At 40.6% G+C, this 21,795-nt stretch overlaps 1 protein-coding gene across 1 annotated transcript; it reads right to left on the bottom strand.

Annotated features, from left to right (window-relative positions):
• Positions 1-18,411: 18,411 nt before the first annotated feature.
• Positions 18,412-19,189, bottom strand: LOC136153873 (nuclear cap-binding protein subunit 2-like). Its single transcript, XM_065915994.1, has 2 exons — positions 18,931-19,189; positions 18,412-18,428 (listed from the first exon to the last, which is right to left on the bottom strand). The coding sequence occupies exons 1-2, from the start codon at positions 19,187-19,189 to the stop codon at positions 18,412-18,414; spliced, it is 276 nt and encodes a 91-aa protein (XP_065772066.1).
• Between the last annotated feature and the right edge of the window lie 2,606 nt (positions 19,190-21,795).

Genomic DNA, 21,795 nt, shown 5'->3' on the forward strand with positions numbered 1-21,795 from the left:
GACTAGAGACGAGGGGCTTTCAAAGGAGGAAAGATAGTGGATTCTAAAACCTACAGACCAGGGTGGACTTAATGTGGATCCAGGATAAGATTCATTATCATTCATTCCTCTAACTTATTTCAGTACTTCTTTTTGTTCCTTGTAGCTCAGCTGGTAAAGAATCCACCTGCAATGCGGGAGATCTGGGTTCGATCCCTGGGTTGGGAAGAGCCCCTGGAGAAGGGAAAGGCTACCTACTCCAATACTCTGGCCTGGAGAATTCCATGGACTGTATAGTTCATGGGGTTGCAGAGAGTCGGACACAACTGACCAACTTTCACTTCACTTTCACTTCTGTTCCTGAACCCTCCAAGCTTATCCCTGCCTAGGGCCTTTGAGTTTGCTATTCTTTTTGCTTAGAGCAGGGGTGGACAAACTTCTTCTCTAATGAGCCAAATAGTAAATATTTTTGGCTTTCGAGCCATATGGTCTCTGTCACAACTATTCAGCTCTGAGCAAAAGCAGCTACAGATGATGCGTAAAGAATCAAACTTTACTTACAAAAACAGGCTGCAGTCCAGATTTGGCCCAAGGGTCATCTTTGGTCTACCTAGAGTGTCCTTTGCCAGGATTGTTATAATACATACCTTTTTGTTCAAATTCAACTCAAACATCCTTGTCTCAGGGTACACCATCCAAAGCAGCTATGCATTTACTTGCTTTCAAATCATTCAATTTTAATTATTTCCATTGCACCCATCACTAACTTGTATTTTTCTGTTTATTGGCTTGTCCCCATGTGCCCACACACAACAGAATAACTAACACTTATTTAGCTCTTTTGATGTACCAGACACCATTCAAAGCATTTTACGTGTATTAGCTCTTTTAATCTTATTAATAATCTCTGAGCAATAATCCTTAATTTCCCCATTTTATAGATGAAGAAAGCAGGGTTGAGAGATTAAGTAATTTATCCATAGTCACATAGTTTAGCAGGTAGTGTTTCCAGGATTTAGACCCAGGCTTATAAGCATTATGCTACTGTGATATTGTGATTTATAATAAGAAATATATATTTGGCTTTCCTCCCTGTTCCTGGCACAAAACTCCTAAAACTTTCAGAATTTCCTAAGTGATGAGAGTGGAAAATGTGTTTTTCTTATGTTAATGAGGTGAATTTTGGATCACACCCAAGGTAGGATGCTGGTTGCCAGGGGACTTCCAGAGAGGGGAGGGGCTGGAGGTTGAGTTAGCCAATGGCCAGTGATTTAAATCAATGATTCCTATGTAATGAAGCTTCCATAAAGATCCAAAAGACAAGTTTTGGAGAGCTTCCAGATTGACGAACATATTTTTTAGAGTATAATTGCTTTACAACGTTATGTTAGTTTCTGCTGCACAATAAAATGAATCACTATATGTATACATATATCCCCTCCCTCTTGAACCTCCCCCCTCCACCCATCTAGGTGGTGAACACATATTGATGCTAGGAGATTGGGCACACAGAAAGGGCTTGGAAACTTGGTGTCCCTTCCTAAATACCTTGTGCTATGCATCTCTTCCATCTAGCTGTTTCTAAGATTATATCTTTTATTTTTTTTTATTTTTTTTTTAATTTTTATTTTTCAGTGGGTTTTGTCATACATTGATTTGAATCAGCCATAGAGTTACACGTATTATATCTTTTAATAATAAACTGGTAATCTAGTAAGTAAAACGTTTCTCTGAGTTCTAGGAGCCATACTAGTAAATTAGCCAAACTAAAGGAGGGGGTCACTGGAACCTCAAATCTCCACCCAGTGGGTCAGAAGTACAGGCAACCACCTGGTCTTATCATTGGCATCTAAAGGGCAAGGGGCATCTTGTAGGGCTGAGCCTTTAACCTATGGGATCTGACTCTTATGTCCAGGTGGATAGTGATAGAATTGAGTTGAATTGTAGCACAACCAGCTGGTGTGGGAAAATTGCTTGGTGGTATGGGGAAAACCCTTGACACTTATCGGGATTGGAGTCAGTATCATACTACAGTGTATCTCAATTACAAGCTCCATGAGAGCAGGGTTTTTCTTTTTTTCTGTCTGGTTTATTAATGATGAGCCTAGAACAGAGTCTAGTCCAATGCTTGGTGTAAGTTAAGTGCTCAATAGATATTTGTCCATTTAATAAAAATTCTACAATGCTCAGATTATTAAAGTGAGATGTTTTTACTAAGAATGAGTCAAATTAACCTGATTTTCTCCTTTGATGAAGCTAATCATTAGGGAGAATAAGCAAATAGAATTTGGGATTTTTTGGGGTTTTAACAAAGAATTAAATAAGCTCTTTTCTGGAACCCTTATTTTACTAAACCTTTCATCATTTAACACTGCTGCTCATTTCTTTCTTTTTTGTGGTTTCCATGACACCACACTTTCCTTGTTCCCTTCACACCTCTATGACTATTCTTACTTGTTCTTTCATGTGATTCTCCTCCTCCATCAGCATGTAGGTGTGTTGACCAGGATTTCATCCTTGGTCCTTGGTTCTTCCCACTTTTTGAATTGTCCCAGATGGTCCCATCCATTCTCATTGTTTTCAGTCTTACCTTTGTTCTGATGACACTCAAATCTATATTGCCAGGCCAGAACTTTGTTTCAAGTCTGAAAATCCTGCAGGTACCTCAATTTGAACAGGTCCAAAACCAAACTCAGTATCGCCCAAGTCCATTCCTTTTCTTATAATCCCTGTCTTATTGGATGGCATCACCCAATCACTCCCACACCAGAAACCTGAAAGTCATTTTTGCCTCCTCACTCCCACTCACCTCCCTCATAGCTAAACCCTGACTGAATCTTGACAATTTTCCTTCTCAAATATTTCTCAGCTCATCACACACCTGGTAGTTGTCTCCCCGATTCCAGTTTTGGCCCTATCCAGCTCTCCACATAGCCACCTGAATTAGCTTTTTAAATTGAAAATAAGATCATGTAACAGGCTTCCCACATGGCACAGTGGTAAAGAATCTGTATGCCAACGCAGGAGACACAACAGACCCTGATTTGATCCCTGGGTTGGGAAGTTCCCCTAGAGTAGGAAATCACAACTCACTCTCCAGGATTCTTGTCTGGAGGAGTCTGGCAGGCTACAGTCCATGGGGGTCACAAAGACTGTGTACACACACACAAGATCATGTAATACCTCATGACCTACAAGATGGAGTCTAAGCTATGTTGCTGTTCAGTCACCTAGTCACGTCCAACTCTTTGCGATCCCATGGACTGCAGCACAACAGGCCTCTCTGTCCCTCACCATCTCCCGTAGTTTGCCCAAGTTCAAGTCCATTTTCATTGTTGATGCCATCCAGCTATCTAGATGCCCTCTTCTTCTGCCCTCAATCATTCCCAACATCAGGGACTTTTCCAGTGAGTCAGCTGTTCACATCAGATGACAAAATACTGGAGTTTCAGCTCTAGCATCAGTCCTTCCAATGAACAGTTGGGGTTGATTTCCTTTAGGATTGACTTGTTTGATCTCCTTGCAGTTCAAGGGACTCTCAGGAGTCTTCTCCAACACCACAGTTCGAAGGCACCAATTCTTAGCCCCTATATCAGGGACATGCAAATCTCCTCAAACTTGCCAGCTTCATCTCCCACACTACTGCCTCATTCACAGCTAATGTCTCAACAATACCAAACTGCTGGCAACCTTGCAATTCTCCAAACACTTCTATGACTTTGCTCATGCTGCAGCCTCTGCTTTGATGCCCATCACTTCTGCTTCTCACTCCCTCTTTGCCTGGCAGACTTCTTGTCATCCTCTCAAACTCAGCCCAGGCGTCATCTCCTCACAGAAGGCTTCTTTAACATGCCCTGTCCTATGCTGGGTTAGATTTTCCTCTTCTGTGCTTCCAAAGCATCCTGCTTCTACATCCAGCTGTATTTTTCTTGTCTGTTCACATGTCTGTATCCCTCATTAGACTATGAGATTCCTGTGGGCAAAGAGTATGCTTTATTCAAAATTTTATCCATCACACCATGTACACATAGTAAGGATTCAGCTGATGTTTGATGAATCCACTATTTTATGGCCATAACATCCTCTTGGTTCATGGGGTTGACTTAAAACATTCTTACTTCTTTCCACACAAATAGCTGTTACATAGTGTAATGTGCAATGATAGAGGTAAAACAAAAGAACAGAAGAGGAACATCCAGCTCAGCCTGAGATGAGGGGAGGTAGAGGAAATGGTAGGGGCTTTCCAGGTGGCTCGGTAGTAAAGAATCCACCTGCCAAGCAGGAAACCTGAGTTCGATCCCTTGATCAGGAAGATCCCCTAGAGAAGGAAATGGCAACCCACTCCAGTATTCTTGCCTGGAGAATCCCATGGATAGAGGAGCCTGGTGAGTTACAGTCCATAGGGTTGCATGGACATGAATGAGTGACTAAACAGCAGGAGTAGCAGCAGAGGAAATGGTACATCAAACCTAAGCTGCAGTGATAGAATTAGAGTATGTGGAGGCAGAGAGGGGATAGTGTGGGGTCTATTCATATGGTCAAACGACACCTGAATAACATTTCAATCAGTGGGCTCAGTTGAATTATTCAATAAATGGCAGTGATTTAAGGAAAAATAGAGCCAAAGCTCAGGAATGATTGAAGGAACAGAGGAGGTTTAACTGAGACAAGAGAAGGCCATATGGAATTTGATGATTTTCTTAATATTTGAAGGGCTATACTCTGAGTTGAATCGTGTCCCCCCTAAAAGATATGCTGAAGTTCTAAACTCTGGAATATCAGAATGTGACTTGATTTTTAAAAATAATTTTATGTATTTATTTTTGGCTGTGCTGGGTCTTCACTGCTGCATGAACTTTTCTCCAGTTGCAGTAAGGGGGGGGCTACTCTCTTGTTGTGGTATACTGGTGTGTGGGCTTTTAATTGCAGTGGCTTCTCTTGTTGTGGTTCCCAGGCTCTAGGGTGCGCAGACTTCAGTAGCTGTTTAATGTGGGCTCAGGAGTTGCAGCTCCTGGACTCTAGAGCACAGGCTCTGGAGCTGTGGCACATGGGCTTAGTTGCTCCGAGGCATGTGGGATGTTCCTGGAGCAGGGATTGAACCCGTGTGTCCTGCATTGGCAGGTGGATTCTTTACCACTGAGCCACCAGGGAAGCCACTGAGTTTTGAACGCAGTCTTTACAGATGCAACTCATTCAGATGAGGCATATTGGCATAGGGTCGGGGCTTAACCCGATATGACTGGTGTACTTGTGAGAAGGAAATTTGGTCACAGACACAAAGGGAAGATGATCATGTAAAGAAGGAGGCACAGACTGGAATTGTGCTGTCACAGCTGAAAAACAGGTGCCCTCAGAAGCTGGAAGGGGCAAGAAAGGTTTCTCCCCAGAAATGAAACAAATGAAACATCGCCCTGTCAACACCTTGATTTCAGACTTCTAGTCTGCAGAACTGTGAGACAATAAATTTCTGTTTTAAGCCACCTTGTTTGTGGCACTTTGTTACAGCGGGCACAGGAAACTAATACAGACTGTCATGGAGCAGAAGGAGTAGATTTATTCTATGTAAGACTCAATGGATAGAAGATACAGGGAGACAGCAATCCTTCTTTCTATTGAATGGAAACACTATTGAAAAATAAAATGAACTGCTGTGAGAGCTGATAAGCTCCTCATCACTGGAAATCAAGGCTGGAGATCTTTGTGATAGAAATGATAATGGTGGGAGGAGCCAAGATGGCGGAGGAATAGGACGGGGAGACCACTTTCTCCCCTACAAATTCATCGAAAGAATAATTGAACTCTGAACAAACTTCACAAAACAACTTCTGATCGCTAGCTGAGGTCATCAGGTGCCCAGAAAACCAGCCCATTGTCTTCAAAAGGAGGTAGGACAAAATATAAAAGATAAAAAGAGAGACAAAAGAGCTAGGGACAGAGACCCATCCAGGGAAGGGAGTCTTAATAGAGGAAGTTTCCAAACACCAGGAAACCCTCGCACTGGCGGGTCTGGGGGAAGTTTTTGAATCTCGGAGGGCAACCTGACTGGGAGGGGAACAATAAATAAAACCCACAGATTACATGCCTAATAGCAACTCCCAGCAGAAAAGTACCCCAGACGCCCGCATCCGCCACCAGCAAGTGGGGGCGGAACGGAGAGGAGCGGGCGGCATTGCTTAGGGTAAGGACCGGTCCTGAGTGCCCTGAGGACAATCGGAGGGAGCTTTTGTGAGTTACCAACTTAAACTATGGGATAGCAAGAGAGAGCGAGATAATTAACCGGCCGGAACACACTACCGGTGGTTCGGAAAACAAAGGGACTGAGCAAGCCCAGAGAAGAGCTCGCAGGCTGCATATCGGCCGGCCCAGCCCCGCCGGAGGCAGGAGGCAGGGGGGAGGGGAAAGGGACAGGCTCGGCCCCAAGGACCACGTCCCTTACCGCACTGCAAACAGGCCTCCAGTTTCTAGCTAAAGACTTCCTGAGATTCTGGATTGTTGACATCCGCCGGGAGGGTCGCAGCGAGACACAGGGTGCAGGCACCCGACCTGCACCGGCAGGGACTGGGGCTGGGGACACGGAGGGCAGAAGGCGCGCCACACCCGGGGAGAGTGCGCCCATCAAGCTCCTGGATGCCTGAGCCTCTCGGACGGGGAAGGCACAAAAAGCAGGGGCAGCTTTTTGTTCCGCGCTTTTATGGAACACCGGAGGGCTGGAACCGCGCGCAGCGCAGGGTACGCTCCATATAGAACAGCCGGGAGCCTGAGCAGCGTAGACGGGGAAAGCAGCGCCAGCCCCTCCCTGCAGCGCGACGGAACTAGCAACCTGAATAAGACACCACCTCCTCCCGCCTGTGTCAGGGCGGAAATTAGGCGCTGAAGAGACTGGCAAACAGAAGCCAAATAAACAAAGGGAACTGCTTCAGAAGGGACTGATGAAACAGATTAAAATCCCTATAGATAACACCGACTACACCGGAAGGGGCCTGTAGATATCGAGAAGTGTAAGCTGGAATGAGGCGCTATCTGAAACTGAACCGAACCCACACTGACTGCAACAGCTCCAGAGAAATTCCTAGATATATTTTTACTTTTTTTCTTTAAGTAAAAAAAAATTTTTTTTTCTTTTTTCTTTTTTCTCTTTTATGTTCTTCTAAAATTCCCTATTACTCCCCCATTACTCCTTAACTTTCATTCTCTTGGATTTTTATGATTGTTTTAATTAGGAAAAAATTTTTCTTGTTTTTTTCCCTTTTCTCTTCATTTTTCTATATTTCTTTTTCTCTTATTTCCTTTTAAAGTCCTCTATTACTCCTCTACTACTCCTTAATTTTCATTTTCATTACACTATAATTTTGCAAAAAAAAAGAGAGAGAAGCCTTATTTTTAAACCAAACTTCATATATATCTCTAAAATTTTTTTTGTTTTGGTTTTTGTTTTTAACATTGTATTTTGAAGAGTCTAACCTCTACTCTAGATTTTTAATCTTTGTTTTTCAGTATGTGATATAAATTTTGGATATTTAAGAATCCAGTATTCAGTTCCCATTTTTATTCAGGAGTGTGTTGATTACTCTCTCCCACTTTAGACTCTCCGTTTTCTACCTCAGAACACCTCTAGTTCCTCCTTTCCCCTTCACTTCCCAATCAAATTCTGTGAATCTTTGTGGGTGTCTGGGCTACGGAGAACACTCTGGGAACAGACAACTGCGTAGATCTGTATCTCTCTTCTTGAGTCCCCCTTTTTCTCCTCCTGCTCATTTCTATCTCCCTCATCTCTCTCCTCTTTTTCATGTAACTCTGTGAACCTCTCTGGGTGTCCCTCACGGTGGAGAATCTTTTCACCATTAACCTAGAAGTTTTATTATCAGTGCTGTATAGTTGGAGAAGTCTTGAGACTACTGGAAGAATAAAACTGAAATCCAGAGGCAGGAGACTTAAGCCCAAAACGTGAGAACACCAGAAAACTCCTGACTACATGTAACATTAAGTAATAAGAGACCATCCAAAAGCCTCCATACCTACACTGAAACCAACCACTACCCAAGAGCCAATAAGTTTCAGAGTAAGACATACCACGCAAATTCTCCAGCAACGCAGGAACATAGCCCTGAACGTCAATATACAGGTTGTGCAAGGTCACACCTAACACATAGACCCATCTTAAAACTTATTACTGGGCACTCCATTGCACTCCAGAGAGAAGATATCTAGTTCCACGCACCAGAACACCAATGCAAGCTTCCCTAACGAGGAAACCTTGACAAGTCAATTGTCCAACCCAACCCACTGGGTGAAAGCTCCACAATAAAAAGGAACCACAGACCTCCAGAATACAGAAAGCCCACTCCAGACACAGCAATCTAAACAAGATGAAAAGGCAGAGAAATACCCAACAGGTAAAGGAACATGAAAAATGCCCACCAAGACAAACAAAAGAGGAGACATAGGAAAACTATCTGAAATAGAATTTAGAATAATGATAATAAAAATGATCCAAAATCTTGAAAACAAAATGGAGTTACAGATAAATAGCCTGGAGACAAAGATTGAGAAGATGCAAGAAATGTTTAATAAAGGCCTAGAAGAAATAAAAAAGAGTCAATTAAAATTGAATAACACAATCAATGAGGTCAAAAACACTCCGGAGGGAACCAAGAGTAGAATAACAGAGACAGAAGATAGGATAAGTGAGGTAGAAGATAGAATGGTGGAAATAAATGAAGCAGAGAGGAAAAAAGAAAAAAGGATCAAAAGAAATGAGGACAACCTCAGGGACCTCTGGGACAATGTGAAATGCACCAACATTCAAATCATAGGAGTCCCAGAAGAAGACGACAAAAAGAAAGGTCATGAGAAAATACTCGAGGAGATAATAGCTGAAAATTTCCCTAAAATGGGGAAGGAAATAGCCACCCAAGACCAAGAAACCCAGAGAGTCCCAAACAGGATAAACCCAAGGTGAAACACCCCAAAACACATATTAATCAAATTAACAAAGATCAAACACAAAGAACAAATATCAAAAGCAGTAAGGGAGAAACAACAAATAACACACAAAGGGATTCCCATAGGGATAACAGCTGATCGTTCAATAGAAACCCCCCAGGCCAGAAGGGAATGGCAGGACATACTTAAAGTAATGAAAGAGAATAACCTACAACCTGGATTACTGTACCCAGCAAGGATCTCATTCAGATATGAAGGAGAATTCAAAAGCTTTACAGATAAGCAAAAGCTGAGAGAATTCAGCACCACCAAACTAGCTCTTCAACAAATTCTAAAGGATCTTCTCTAGACAGGAAATGCAGAAAGGTTGTATAAACGTGAACCCAAAACAACAAAGTAAATAGCAACAGGACCATACATATCAATAATTACCATAAATGTAAATGGGTTGAATGCCCCAACCAAAAGACAAAGACTGCCTGAATGGATACAAAAACAAGACCCCTATATATGCTGCCTACAAGAGACCCACCTCAAAACAAGGGACATATACAGACTAAAAGTTAAGGGCTGGAAAAAAATATTTCACGCAAATGGAGAACAAAAGAAAGCAGGAGTCACAATACTCATATCAGATAAAATAGACTTTCAAATAAAGGATGTGAAAAGAGACAAAGAAGGACACTACATAATGATCAAAGGATCAGTCCAAGAAGAAGATATAACAATTATAAATATATATGCACCCAACATAGGAGCACCGCAATATGTACGGCAAACACTAACAAGTATGAAAGAGGAAATTAATAGTAACACAGTAATACTGGGAGACTTTAATACCCCACTCACAACTATGGATAGATCAACTAAACAGAAAATTAACAGGGAAACACAAACCTTAAACGACACAATGGACCAGCTAGACCTAATTGATATCTATAGGACATTTCACCCCAAAACAATCAACTTCACCTTTTTCTCAAGTGCACACGGAACCTTCTCCAGAATAGATCACATCCTGGGCCATAAATCTAGTCTTGGAAAATTCAAAAAATTTGAAATCATTCCAGTCATCTTTTCTGACCACAGTGCAGTAAGATTAGATCTCAATTACAGGAAAAAAATTGTCAAAAATTCAAACATATGGAGGCTAAATAACACACTTCTGAATAACCAACAAATCATAGAAGAAATCAAAAAAGAAATCAAAATATGCATAGAAATGAATGAAAATGAAAACACAACAACCCAAAACCTATGGGACACTATAAAAACAGTGCTAAGGGGAAGGTTCAGAGCAATACAGGCTTACCTCAAGAAACAAGAAAAACTCAAATAAATAACCTAACTCTACACCTAAAGCAACTAGAGAAGGAAGAAATGAAGAACCCCAGGGTTAGTAGAAGGAAAGAAATCTTAAAAATTAGGGCAGAAATAAATGCAAAAGGAACGAAAGAGACCATAGCAAAAATCAACAAAGCTAAAAGCTGGTTCTTTTGAACAAATAAACAAAATTGACAAACCATTAGCAAGACTCATTAAGAAACAAAGAGAGAAGAATCAAATTAACAAAATTGAAATGAAAACGGAGAGATCACAACAGATAGCACTGAAATACAAAGGATCATAAGAGACTACTACCAGCAGCTCTATGCCAATAAAATGGACAACTTGGATGAAATGGACAAACTCTTAGAAAAGTATAACTTTCCAAAACTGAACCGGAAAGAAATAGAAGATCTTAACAGAGCCATCACAAGCAAGGAAATCGAAACTGTAATCAGAAATCTTCCAGCAAACAAAAGCCCAGGACCAAATGGCTTCACAGCGGAATTCTACCAAAAATTTAGAGAAGAGCTAGCACCTATCTTACTCAAACTCTTCCAGAAAATTGCAGAAGAAGCTAAACTTCCAAACTCATTCTATGAGGCCACCATCACCCTAATTCCAAAACCAGACAAGGATGCCACAAAAAAAGAAAACTACAGGCCAATATCACTGATGAACATAGATGCAAAAATCCTTAACAAAATTCTAGCAAACAGAATCCAGCAACATATTAAAAAGATCATACACCATGACCAATTGGGCTTTATCCCAGGAATGCAAGGATTCTTTAATATCCACAAATCAATCAATGTAATACACCACATTAACAAATTGAAAGATAAAAACCGTATGATTATCTCAATAGATGCAGAGAAAGCCTTTGACAAAATTCAACACCCATTTATGATTAAAACTCTCCAGAAAGCAGGAATAGAAGGAACATACCTCAACATAATAAAAGCTATATATGACAAACCCACAGCAAGCATTACCCTCAATGGTGAAAAATTGAAAGCATTTCCCCTGAAATGAGGAATAAGACAAGGGTGCCCACTCTCACCACTATTATTCAACATAGTTTTGGAAGTGTTGGCCACAGCAATCAGAGCAGAAAAAGAAGTAAAAGGAATCCAGATAGGAAGAGAAGAAGTGAAATTCTCGCTGTTTGCAGATGACATGATCCTCTACATAGAAAAACCTAAAGACTCTACCAGAAAACTATTAGAGCTAATCAACGAATATAGTAAAGTTGCAGGATATAAAATTAACACACAGAAATCACTTGCATTCCTATACACTAACAATGAGAAAACAGAAAGAGAAATTAAGGAAACAATACCATTCACCATTGCAACAAAAGGAATAAAATACTTAGGAGTATATCTACCTAAAGAAACGAAAGACCTATATGTAGAAAACTATAAAACACTGATGAAAGAAATCAAAGAGGACACAAACAGATGGAGAAACATACCATGTTCATGGATTGCAAGAATCAATATTGTCAAAATGTCTATACTACCCCAAGCAATCTATAGATTCAATGCAATCCCTATCAAGCTACCAACGGTATTTTTCACAGATCTAGAACAAATAATTTCACAATCTGTATGGAAATACAAAAAACCTCGAATAGCCAAAGTAATCTTGAGAAAGAAGAATGGAACTGGAGGAATCAACCTGCCTGACTTCAGACTCTACTACAAAGCCACAGTCATCAAGACAGTATGGTACTGGCACAAAGACAGAAATATAGATCAATGGAACAGAATAGAAAGCCCAGAGATAAATCCACGAACCTATGGACACCTTATCTTTGACAAAGGAGGCAAGGATATACAATGGAAAAAAGACAACCTCTTTAACAAGTGGTGCTGGAAACAGTGGTCAACCACTTGTAAAAGAATGAAACTAGAACACTTTCTAACACCATACACAAAAATAAACTCAAAATGGATTAAAGATCTAAATGTAAGACCAGAAACTATAAAACTCCTAGAGGAGAACATAGGCAAAACACTCTCCGACATGAATCACAGCAGGATCCTCTATGACCCACCTCCCAGAATATTGGAAATAAAAGCAAAAATAAACAAATGGGACCTAATGAAACTTAAAAGCTTTTGCACAACAAAGGAAACTATAAGTAAGGTGAAAAGACAGCCCTCAGATTGGGAGAAAATAATAGCAAATGAAGCAACAGACAAAGGATTAATCTCAAAAATATACAAGCAACTCTTGAAGCTCAATTCCAGAAAAACAAATGACCCAATCAAAAAATGGGCCAAAGACCTAAACAGACATTTCTCCAAAGAAGACATACAGATGGCTAACAAACCCATGAAAAGATGCTCAACATCACTCATTATCAGGGAAATGCAAATCAAAACCACAATGGGGTACCATTACACACCAGTCAAGATGGCTGCTATCCAAAAGTCTACAAGCAATAAATGCTGGAGACGGTGTGGAGAAAAGGGAACCCTCTTACACTGTTGGTGGGAATGCAAACTAGTATAGCCACTATGGAGAACAGTGTGGAGATTCCTTAAAAAACTGGAAATAGAACTGCCTTATGACCCAGCAATACCACTTCTGGGCATACACACTGAGGAAACCAGATATGAAAGAGACACGTGCACCCCAATGTTCATCGCAGCACTGTTTATAATAGCCAGGACATGGAAGCAACCTAGATGCCCATCAGCAGACGAATGGATAAGGAAGCTGTGGTACATATATACCGTGGAATATTACTCAGCCGTTAAAAAGAATTCGTTTGTATCAGTTCTAATGAGATGGATGAAACTGGAGCCCATTATACAGAGTGAAGTAAGCCAGAAAGATAAAGAACTTTACAGCATACTAACACATATATATGGAATTTAGAAAGATGGTAATGATAACCCTATATGCAAAACAGAAAAAGAGACACAGATGTACAGAACAGACTTTTGGACTCTATGGGAGAAGGCGAGGGTGGGATGTTCTGAGAGAATAGCATTGAAACAAGTATATTATCAAGGGTGAAACAGATCACCAGCCCAAGTTGGATGCATGAGACAAGTGCTCAGGGCTTGTGCACTGGGAAGACCCAGAGGGATGGGATGAGGAGGGAGGTGGGAGGGGGATTGGGATGGGGAACACATGTAAATCCATGGCTGATTCATGTCAATGTATGGCAAAAACCACTGCAATATTGTAATTAGCCTTCAACTAATAAAAATAAATGAAAAATTTTTTAAATTTTTAAATGATAATAGTAAAAAAATATCTAGGAATTTCTCTGGAGTTGTTGAGGGCAGTGTGGGGTCAGTTCAGTTCCAGATAGTTCCTTGTTCTATCTTATAGTTCTTCTCAAGGTCTATAGGCCCCTTCCAATGTAGTCGGTGCTAACTACAGGGTTTTAATCTGTTGTACCTGTCACTTCCAAAGCGGTTCCCTCTTCTTTGTTTATTTTTGTTTTCCTCTGTTTGCAAGTCTCCTCAGTGTCTAATTTCTGCCCTGACAAAAGGGGGCAAAGGCAGACACTTATTTAGGCTCACTTGTTCAGTTGTGCTGTGGGGAGGGAGGAACACTGCAAACAAATCCCACTGGCATGTGTGGGAAATGCTCACAGTATCTAGGCCACACTGGGTTTGCCCCCACTCATGGCGTGTGTACTTTCCTAGTCTACACTGCTCAGGCTCCAGGTTGCTCTGCAGGGGAACTGTCTAAAGTGAGCCCTGGGTTGTTTGCACTTCCCAGGTCTAAGCTGCTCAGGTTCAGGTTCTTGAGTACTCCACAAAGGCAGACTTGGTTGGGCCTGTGTTTTGTGTCCTTCCCAGGTCTGAGCAGCTCAGGCAACCAGATGCTTGGCAAGCACACTCTCCCTAGGTGGACGGTGCATCTTATCACCTCCCCAGTCTCAGTAGCTCAGTTTCCTGGGTGTGCAGCAGGAGCACCATCTCAGGTGTGCCGTGTGTCTCCTCTGGGGAGATGATCTCTGGCTGCGACCCTCCTGGTGGATGTCAACCATCCACGATCCCAAGAAGACTTGGTTAGCAACAGGGAGCCTGCTCACAGTTTGGTAGAGGATGCTGTCTCCAGGGCCAGTCACCTTCTGGCTCTGACTGTCTCCTGCCTGCCTCTCTGCCTCCGGCGGGGGATGGGCCAGTCTGCAGCCAGCTAGCTCTCCTCTGGTATTCAGTCAGTCCTTTGTTCTGTGAGTGGACCCAGCTGTGCCTTAGGTTAGAGCTTTTCACAGGAAAGTTCTCTCTCTCTCTCTCTCTCTCTCATTATTCCCCCCTCTCTCTCTGGCTATCCCACAATTTGGGTTGCTATCTCACGTTAGCTCCCTCAGATTGTCCTCAGGGCATTCAGGCCTGGTCCTTACCCTAAGCATGCAACCCACGCCTCCCTGTTCAGTCCCCGCTTGCTGGTGGTGGACACGAGTGTCTGAGCTACTTCTCTACTGGGAGTTGTGTCCTGGTGTTTGGAAACTTCTCCTTCTTCACGACTCCCTCCCCGGGACAGGTCTCCGTCCCTAACTCTTTTGTCTCTCTGTTTATCTTTTATATTTTGTCCTGCCTCCTTTCGAAGACAATGGGCTGCCTTTCTGGGTACCTGGTGTCCTCCACCAGCATTCAGAAGTTGTTTTGCTCAGTGTTCAAATTTGCTCAGAGTTCAAATGATCTTTTGATGAATATGGAGGGGAGAAAGTGGTCTCCCTGTCCTTTTCCTCTGCCATCTTAGGACCGCTCCCCTTGGTTCTTCTTTTTCAAGATTTTTTAAAGCTATTCTATTACATTTCCATATGAGCTTTTGGATCAGCCTGTCAATTTTTTTTTAAACCTGCCAGCTGGGGTTTCAATAGGAATTGGATTGAAGCTACTGATCAATTTGAGAGATATTGTCCTCTTAACAATATTAATAAGTCTTCCAATCCATTAATATGGGATACTTTTTCCATTTATTTAAACCTTCTTCAATTTCTTTCAAACAATATTTTGTAGTTTTCAGAGTGCAAATTAGACACTTCTTGCGTTTTTTCCTAAGTATTTTATTCCTTTTTATGCTATTTTAAATGGAATTGCTTTCTTAATTTCATTTTGGATTTTTTATTCCCAGTTCATAGAAGTGCAATTGATTTTTGTATATTGATTTTATCTCCTGTAACTTTGCTGAACTATTAGCTCTAGTAGTTCTCTTTTTAGTGGACTCCTTGTGATTTTCTCTCTACAAGATCATGCAACCTGCAAATAAAGAATTTTACTTTTTCCTTTTCAATATGAATGACTTTTATTTCATTTTCTTGCCTAATTAATCTTAGCTTAAAATCTCCAGCACAATACTGAACAAAAGTCTATTGTTCTTGATCTTAGAGGGAAAACTTTCAGTCTTTCACCATTGACTATGGGGTTTTCATAGATACCTTTTATCAGAGTGAAGAAGTTCTGTTCTATTCTTATTTTGTTGGTCATTTTTGTTGTGCAAACGGAATTGAATTTTTTCAAATAATTTTTCTGCATCTATTAAGATTATCATGTGATTTTTACCCTTTAGTCTACTGATTTATTCAACATGATTTTGAAGAATATGTTTTATTGTAAGAACTACTGGAAGAGTCCTCTAGCCACACAGTTTGAAAGTTCCTTTAATTTAACTGACAGTATGCTTCATAAGACATTGTTAAATGCTTAAAGACATATTTGGGAGCAGGCTAAGTGGGTAGCCACTAGGAGGAGTGGCTGGGAGATATGCCAAGGTACTCCTCCAGAAACATCCTGTGATAAAAACAAAATTTTAATCCCATGACTTGAAAAGTCTCTTTTTCTATTTTAGGGAAGTTGCAAAGAGGAGACACTAAAAACTCAGTAAACTCCATTGCTGTATGCAGAGTAAGCTAAATTGGCCAGAAATGCATGTCAGGTGCTCCTCTTTCTCGCAGAGAGTAGAAATAAAATATGGCTGGGTGGAATTCTCGACATCAGACAGAAAAGCTTGAGAAGCTTGCTTGAGGGAGAGAGAGCTCAGATATGATGTGGTCGGTGGGACAATTTCTGGATAAATAAAACTCTAATAAGAGGTTTGGACCTCCTGTCCTGACTGAAGATAAGGGAAAGAGACAATAGAGTACCCTGCTTAACACCACCTTTGATGGAGACTCCTTGGTTTGAACCCCAGTTCTGCCACTTACTAGTTGGTGCCCTTACCTCTCTGAGCCTCTGTTTTCTCATCTATGTAAGGGGCATAGAGTTGTTAAGAATAAATAAAATTGTGTTTTAAAGCCTCCATCAAAATACCCAGAACTTAACAGTCATAAAAATTGACATTCCCTTTCTTCTCCTACTCAGGAAATTATGTTACTGATGAGAGACATAACATCAGGACACAGGATGAAGAAATCGGGAGTAAGATGGGGATTTTATCGAAATTCCCAGATGAAAGGTCATGAACCCTGGAGAGGTATGTTTGGGCTCATGAGAAATCAGTTTAAATCCTTTATACAAGAATAAAATTAAGAAAAAGTATTTGGTATCATGGTACTTTCAGCTGCATGTCAACAAGCTGGTTTACAGGATAAAATACTGTATTATCTCACATAATAGGATATCCAGAAATAGTGTGTGCTACCAGGCTAGTTGATTCAGCATCTGTGTAATTTCATGAAAGACACAGTTGCTTTGGTTCTTCTTCCCATCATCTAAAGAGCCCAATTCATCCTAGGGCTTGTTTCTCTTGTGGTTGTAAGAAGGCCATTTGTAGCAATCTCTGTACACATACTTATTCATATGCAGTGGGAAGGAGAGAGACAATGGTTCATTCAAATATAAATTAAAAATCCTTCATTTCTGTCTTACTGGGGTCCCCATTGGTCATTGTCCACCTATGGCCTTATTAATAACTAATCTCATGGGATTGTAAACCTCTGATTGGCTTAAGCTTGGATTCCTAAACCAATCACTAACAAGAAAGAGGGAATTACCATAACTGATTCACATGACTGATAGTGGATAAGCCTTTTGGGCCCCCAAAGGAGGATGATCATGGCATGGAGCAGACCCCCCAGGCAATCAGCAATGAGAATGTAGTTTGAGGAGCAGACTTCAGTGATTTTAAGCCACTAAGGCTTTTGGGGTTGTTTGTCACTGCAGCATAAGCTAACCTATGTTATATAACAATATAAAATGTAAGTAAAATGTTATAAACTATATTGAGAGGATTGAGAGAAGAGAAGTGCCAGTGGGGGTGTAATTGAGCTACATCCTCATCTCTGAAAGCAGAAAGTCAATAGATGACATTTAAAATTAAAATAAGCAGTGTAAGTAGTCATGTTATTTAGAAATATGGAGAAAACTACCAGGAAATAAACCAAAGTCAGTTCAGTTCAGTAGCTCAGTCATGTCTGACTCTTTGTGATCCCATGGACACAGGAAGCATACCAGGCTTCCCTGTCCATCACCAACTCCCAGGGCTTGCTCAAACTCATGTCCATCGAGTCAGTGATGTCATCCAACCATCTCATCCTCTATCATCCCCTTCTCCTCCCGCCTTCAATCTTTCCCAGCATAAGGGTCTTTTCCAATAAGTCAGCTTTTTGCATGAAGTGGTCAAAGTATTGGAGTTTCAGCTTCAGCATCAGTCCTTCCAATGAATATTCAGGATTGATTTCCTTTAGGATGGACTAGTTGGATCTCCTTGCAGTCCAAGGGACTCTCAAGAGTCTTTTTCAACACCACAGTTCAAAAGCATCAATTCTTTGGTGCTCAGCTTTCTTTATAGTCCAACTCTCACATTCATACATGACTACTAGAAAAACCATTGCTTTGACTAGATGGACCTCTGTTGGTAAAGTAATGTCTCTGCTTTTTAATATGCTGTCTAGGTTGGTCATAGCCTTTCTTCCAAGGAGCAAGTGTCTTTTAATTGCATGGCTGCAGTCACCATCTGCAGTGATTTTGGAGTCCAAGAAAATAAAGTCTGTCACTGTTTCCATTGTTTCCCCATCTATTTCCCTTGAAGTGATGGGACTGGATGCCATGATCTTAGTTTTCTGAATGTTGAGTTTTAAGCCAACTTTTTCACTCTCCTCTTTCACTTTCATCAAGAGGCTCTTTAGTTCTTTTTCACTTTCTGCCATAAGATACCAAAACAAGCTGCTAAAATAATTGAAAGTTATCACCCAGGGAATAGGCCTAGGATAGGAAGAGGTGGGGCAGGGGGATTTTTGCTTCTCTTATAGTCTCTTCTGGATTTTTTAAATACTTTATAATAATGTGCCTACATTCCTTTAATGACTTTTTAAGTTGTTTCCAATTATTTTACTTTATTTTATGCAAAGTCTATAAAATGATCACTTCAGGTTCTGGGAACATGGTCATAAAATCCAGCTGAAATCTTCCTGAATGGGAAGTTGTACTTTTCACGACTCATATCTTACATAGTTAATTCCTGAAGGACATTTCACATTTGACCACCTGATGACCAAACTGGTAACCTGACAACCAGTCTCAAAATTAAGATAAGAACAAGAGACTATTTTTGTTTGCACCATTTAATATCATTCCAGAGAGAAAAAATACATCAATAAGGCTTCTGCCCAGCAAATAAAGTAATTTAAATTTGCTATGAAATGGGCTATTTGCTGGCCTGGCATTGTTCTTTAACAAAGACTTTTTGAGTGGATTCCTCTCCTACCAGGGACCTGAGCCTGTTTTCCAAAACCTCCTCTATCAACATTGAAGTCTTCTTGAAACTCATCTCTTAACTGGCCCCCAGATTGACCACGGCCGTATTGTCTGCCCTCTCTAAAGCCTAGACCCCAATCTGTGCAGAGAATACAGTCATCTAGGCTGGTGCCATTTAGGAATTGCATGGCATTTTCAGCCTCATCTCTGTTAAAGTATTCTATGAAACAGAAACCACAGGCCATTTTCTTTATTTTATCCAGGCCCATATAAACATTCTTGATGTCACCACATCTACTAAAGAGCTCATATATTTGCTCTTCGGTTGTATAAAAGGAAAGATTCCCCACATAAAGTGTGGAGCTTTCCATCAGTAATCTTTCTTGCTCATCGTTGTCACCACTAAACTTCTGGTCCCAGTACTCGCTCAGCTCCAGGGAGGAGTCATTGCACAGAATGCTTAGGTCATTGGATGTGGCACCATGTGGTCACCGTGAGGATCCAGCTTAGCAGTAGTGACACCACCAAAGAAGCCCTAAATTAAATTTTAAAGAAAGTAAAGTTACAAGGAGGGAAACTGAAATACAAACTTGTGTGTATTTGAGGTTTGCATCGAGGCATAGACAACCTCAGCTCTTGATTGTGAAAATCACATCAAGGCAAACCAAAAATGCTAAGTTCCAAGCCCCAGGAACATGGTCATAAAATCCAGTTTTGCAAGTCTTCCTGAAAGGGAAGTTATGCTTCCTTAGGTTGACTCAGATGTTGTACATACCTCATCTATTACCAAAGAACACATTTAATAACAGTACCCTCTGGGAAAATACAGCATAAAATGGTAAAATGAATCAAATTTTCATGGAGAATGAGCACTACCACCACTTCTGATCAAGGACTAGGCATCAGATAAAACATACCTAACCAGGGGCCAAAGTACCAATATAGTTGTGACATACTCTCATAATTTAAAATAACAAATTTGTGATTCAGGCCTATAATATGGCAATCACTATATTATACTGTTAAATTAGGCAAAATCTCTATATATTGTCAAGTACACAAGTGAAGTGAAAAGGGAAAGTGAAAGTCACCCAATTGTGTCTGACTCTTTGAGACCCCATGAACTGTACAGTTCATGGAATTCTGCAGGCCAGAATACTGGAGTGGGTAGCCTTTCCCTTCTCCAAGGGATCTTCCCAACCCAGGGATCCAACCCAGGTCTCCCGCATTGCAGGTGGATTCTTTACCAACTGAGCTATCAGGGAAGCCCTCAATATACAAGTAGTTATATAAAAATGAAAACTCTCTGGCATCATAAACTTTGATCTAAATTAAGAATAGATTTTATTAACAATAATTCCACTTATTATCTTAGACTTTAGAACTTTAATATAATTAATTGAATATTCCAAGTCTATTTAAAAACCCTTCCCAGATAATTTTAACGAATGCCCTTTTCCCCCTTTACAAAATGTTCTTACTGTAGTCAGAGGCATTAAACATGATTCAACTGATTTTAGCTACACTTTTCAAAAATATGCATTAGTTCTCCTGACTCCTATTTTGCAGTGGTTCCCAAATTTTAGTGGGAAAGAAATATCTGCAAACTAGACTGAAATGCAGCTTCCTGAAGTCCACCCTTAAGAGATTCTGACTCAGTAGATCTAGAACAAGAACTGACATTTAACATGTAACCTGAGCCCTTCAGTGATCTAGATGCAAGTGGTCTAAGGACCACACTTGGAGAAATTCTTCTGAGGAAATGCATTCTCTTACAAAACCTGCAGTGAGCAATCTTTATTTGCCAGGCACTATGCAAAGTGCTATGAATGCAAAAATGAAAAAGACAGTGTAAGTATGATTTTCAGAAATTATTGTATCCCCAGCACCTAGCATGAACAATGACTTGCACATACAGTAAACATGCAATAAATACCTCTTGAAAGAAAGAACGCATGAGTTCAGAATTGACTGATACAGGGGGCAAGTAAACAAGAGAATACAATATGGTGTGATCCATACTGTTTTAATGATATACATGGGGAAAGAGAGAATGAAACTAATGTTTATTGGGCATCAACTTTGTGATAGACATTGTGTGCACTTTCCACTACATCACACAGGAGGAGGAACAGTTATTCAGTTTGGAGGCACAAGAGAGGGTGTCCAGAGGGAAGGCTGGGTACACTGATTCTCAAATGACAAGGAAGGTGTGTGCATGGGTGTATGTGTGTTTTGGGGGAGGGGAGAATGTAGAAATTTAGGGAACAAGCCAGACAGAAGAAACATGTGCAAGGGTAGAACTCAAAGAAAAATAAAAGCATGGAAAACTGAAATGGGAGCCTAAATAAAACCAGGTGCAAACAACAGTGCTGTACCATTCAAAGCAATAAAAATGGGGGACCCTGCTTATTTAGATGTCATTTGAAGAGCAGTAGGAAGCCCACTGCCCCCAAATCTTCTTCCTGACAGCCTTTCAGTGACATTTGAAAGTCTGGGAACTTTCTGCTGGAAACTCATTACTTTGAGTCATTGACAAATTGCCCCTTTTAAAAACAAATATCCCTCCCAGACTTCATTTCTTTTTTTTTTTTTATCTCTTTACTAGATTGGCTGATCAGAGAATGTGATATCTATAGTGGATTGCAATCCATCCAGGCGTTAAGCAAACTTTCCCATATTTTACTTGTTGATGAGATAGCAAAATACAGGCTTGATGCCCCAGCTGTTTGTTGCGATGAGCCTGTAACTAGTTGAACAAATGAATGATTTGGTATCACACATGAAGGGAAGTTGTAGGAGTGAGCCAAAAAGCTCTATTCTTGGCTGTGTCTTATTCAGCTCATTTATAATTTTGGCTTCCTACAAACAAGAG

The sequence above is a fragment of the Muntiacus reevesi genome, chromosome X, assembly GCF_963930625.1.
Source record: "Muntiacus reevesi chromosome X, mMunRee1.1, whole genome shotgun sequence".
NCBI lineage: Eukaryota > Metazoa > Chordata > Mammalia > Artiodactyla > Cervidae > Muntiacus > Muntiacus reevesi.

Coding starts and splice junctions, on each gene's coding strand:
- LOC136153873 (XM_065915994.1), bottom strand. CDS start 19,189: ATGGGCCTGGATAAAATAAAGAAAATGGCCTGTGGTTTCTGTTTCATA.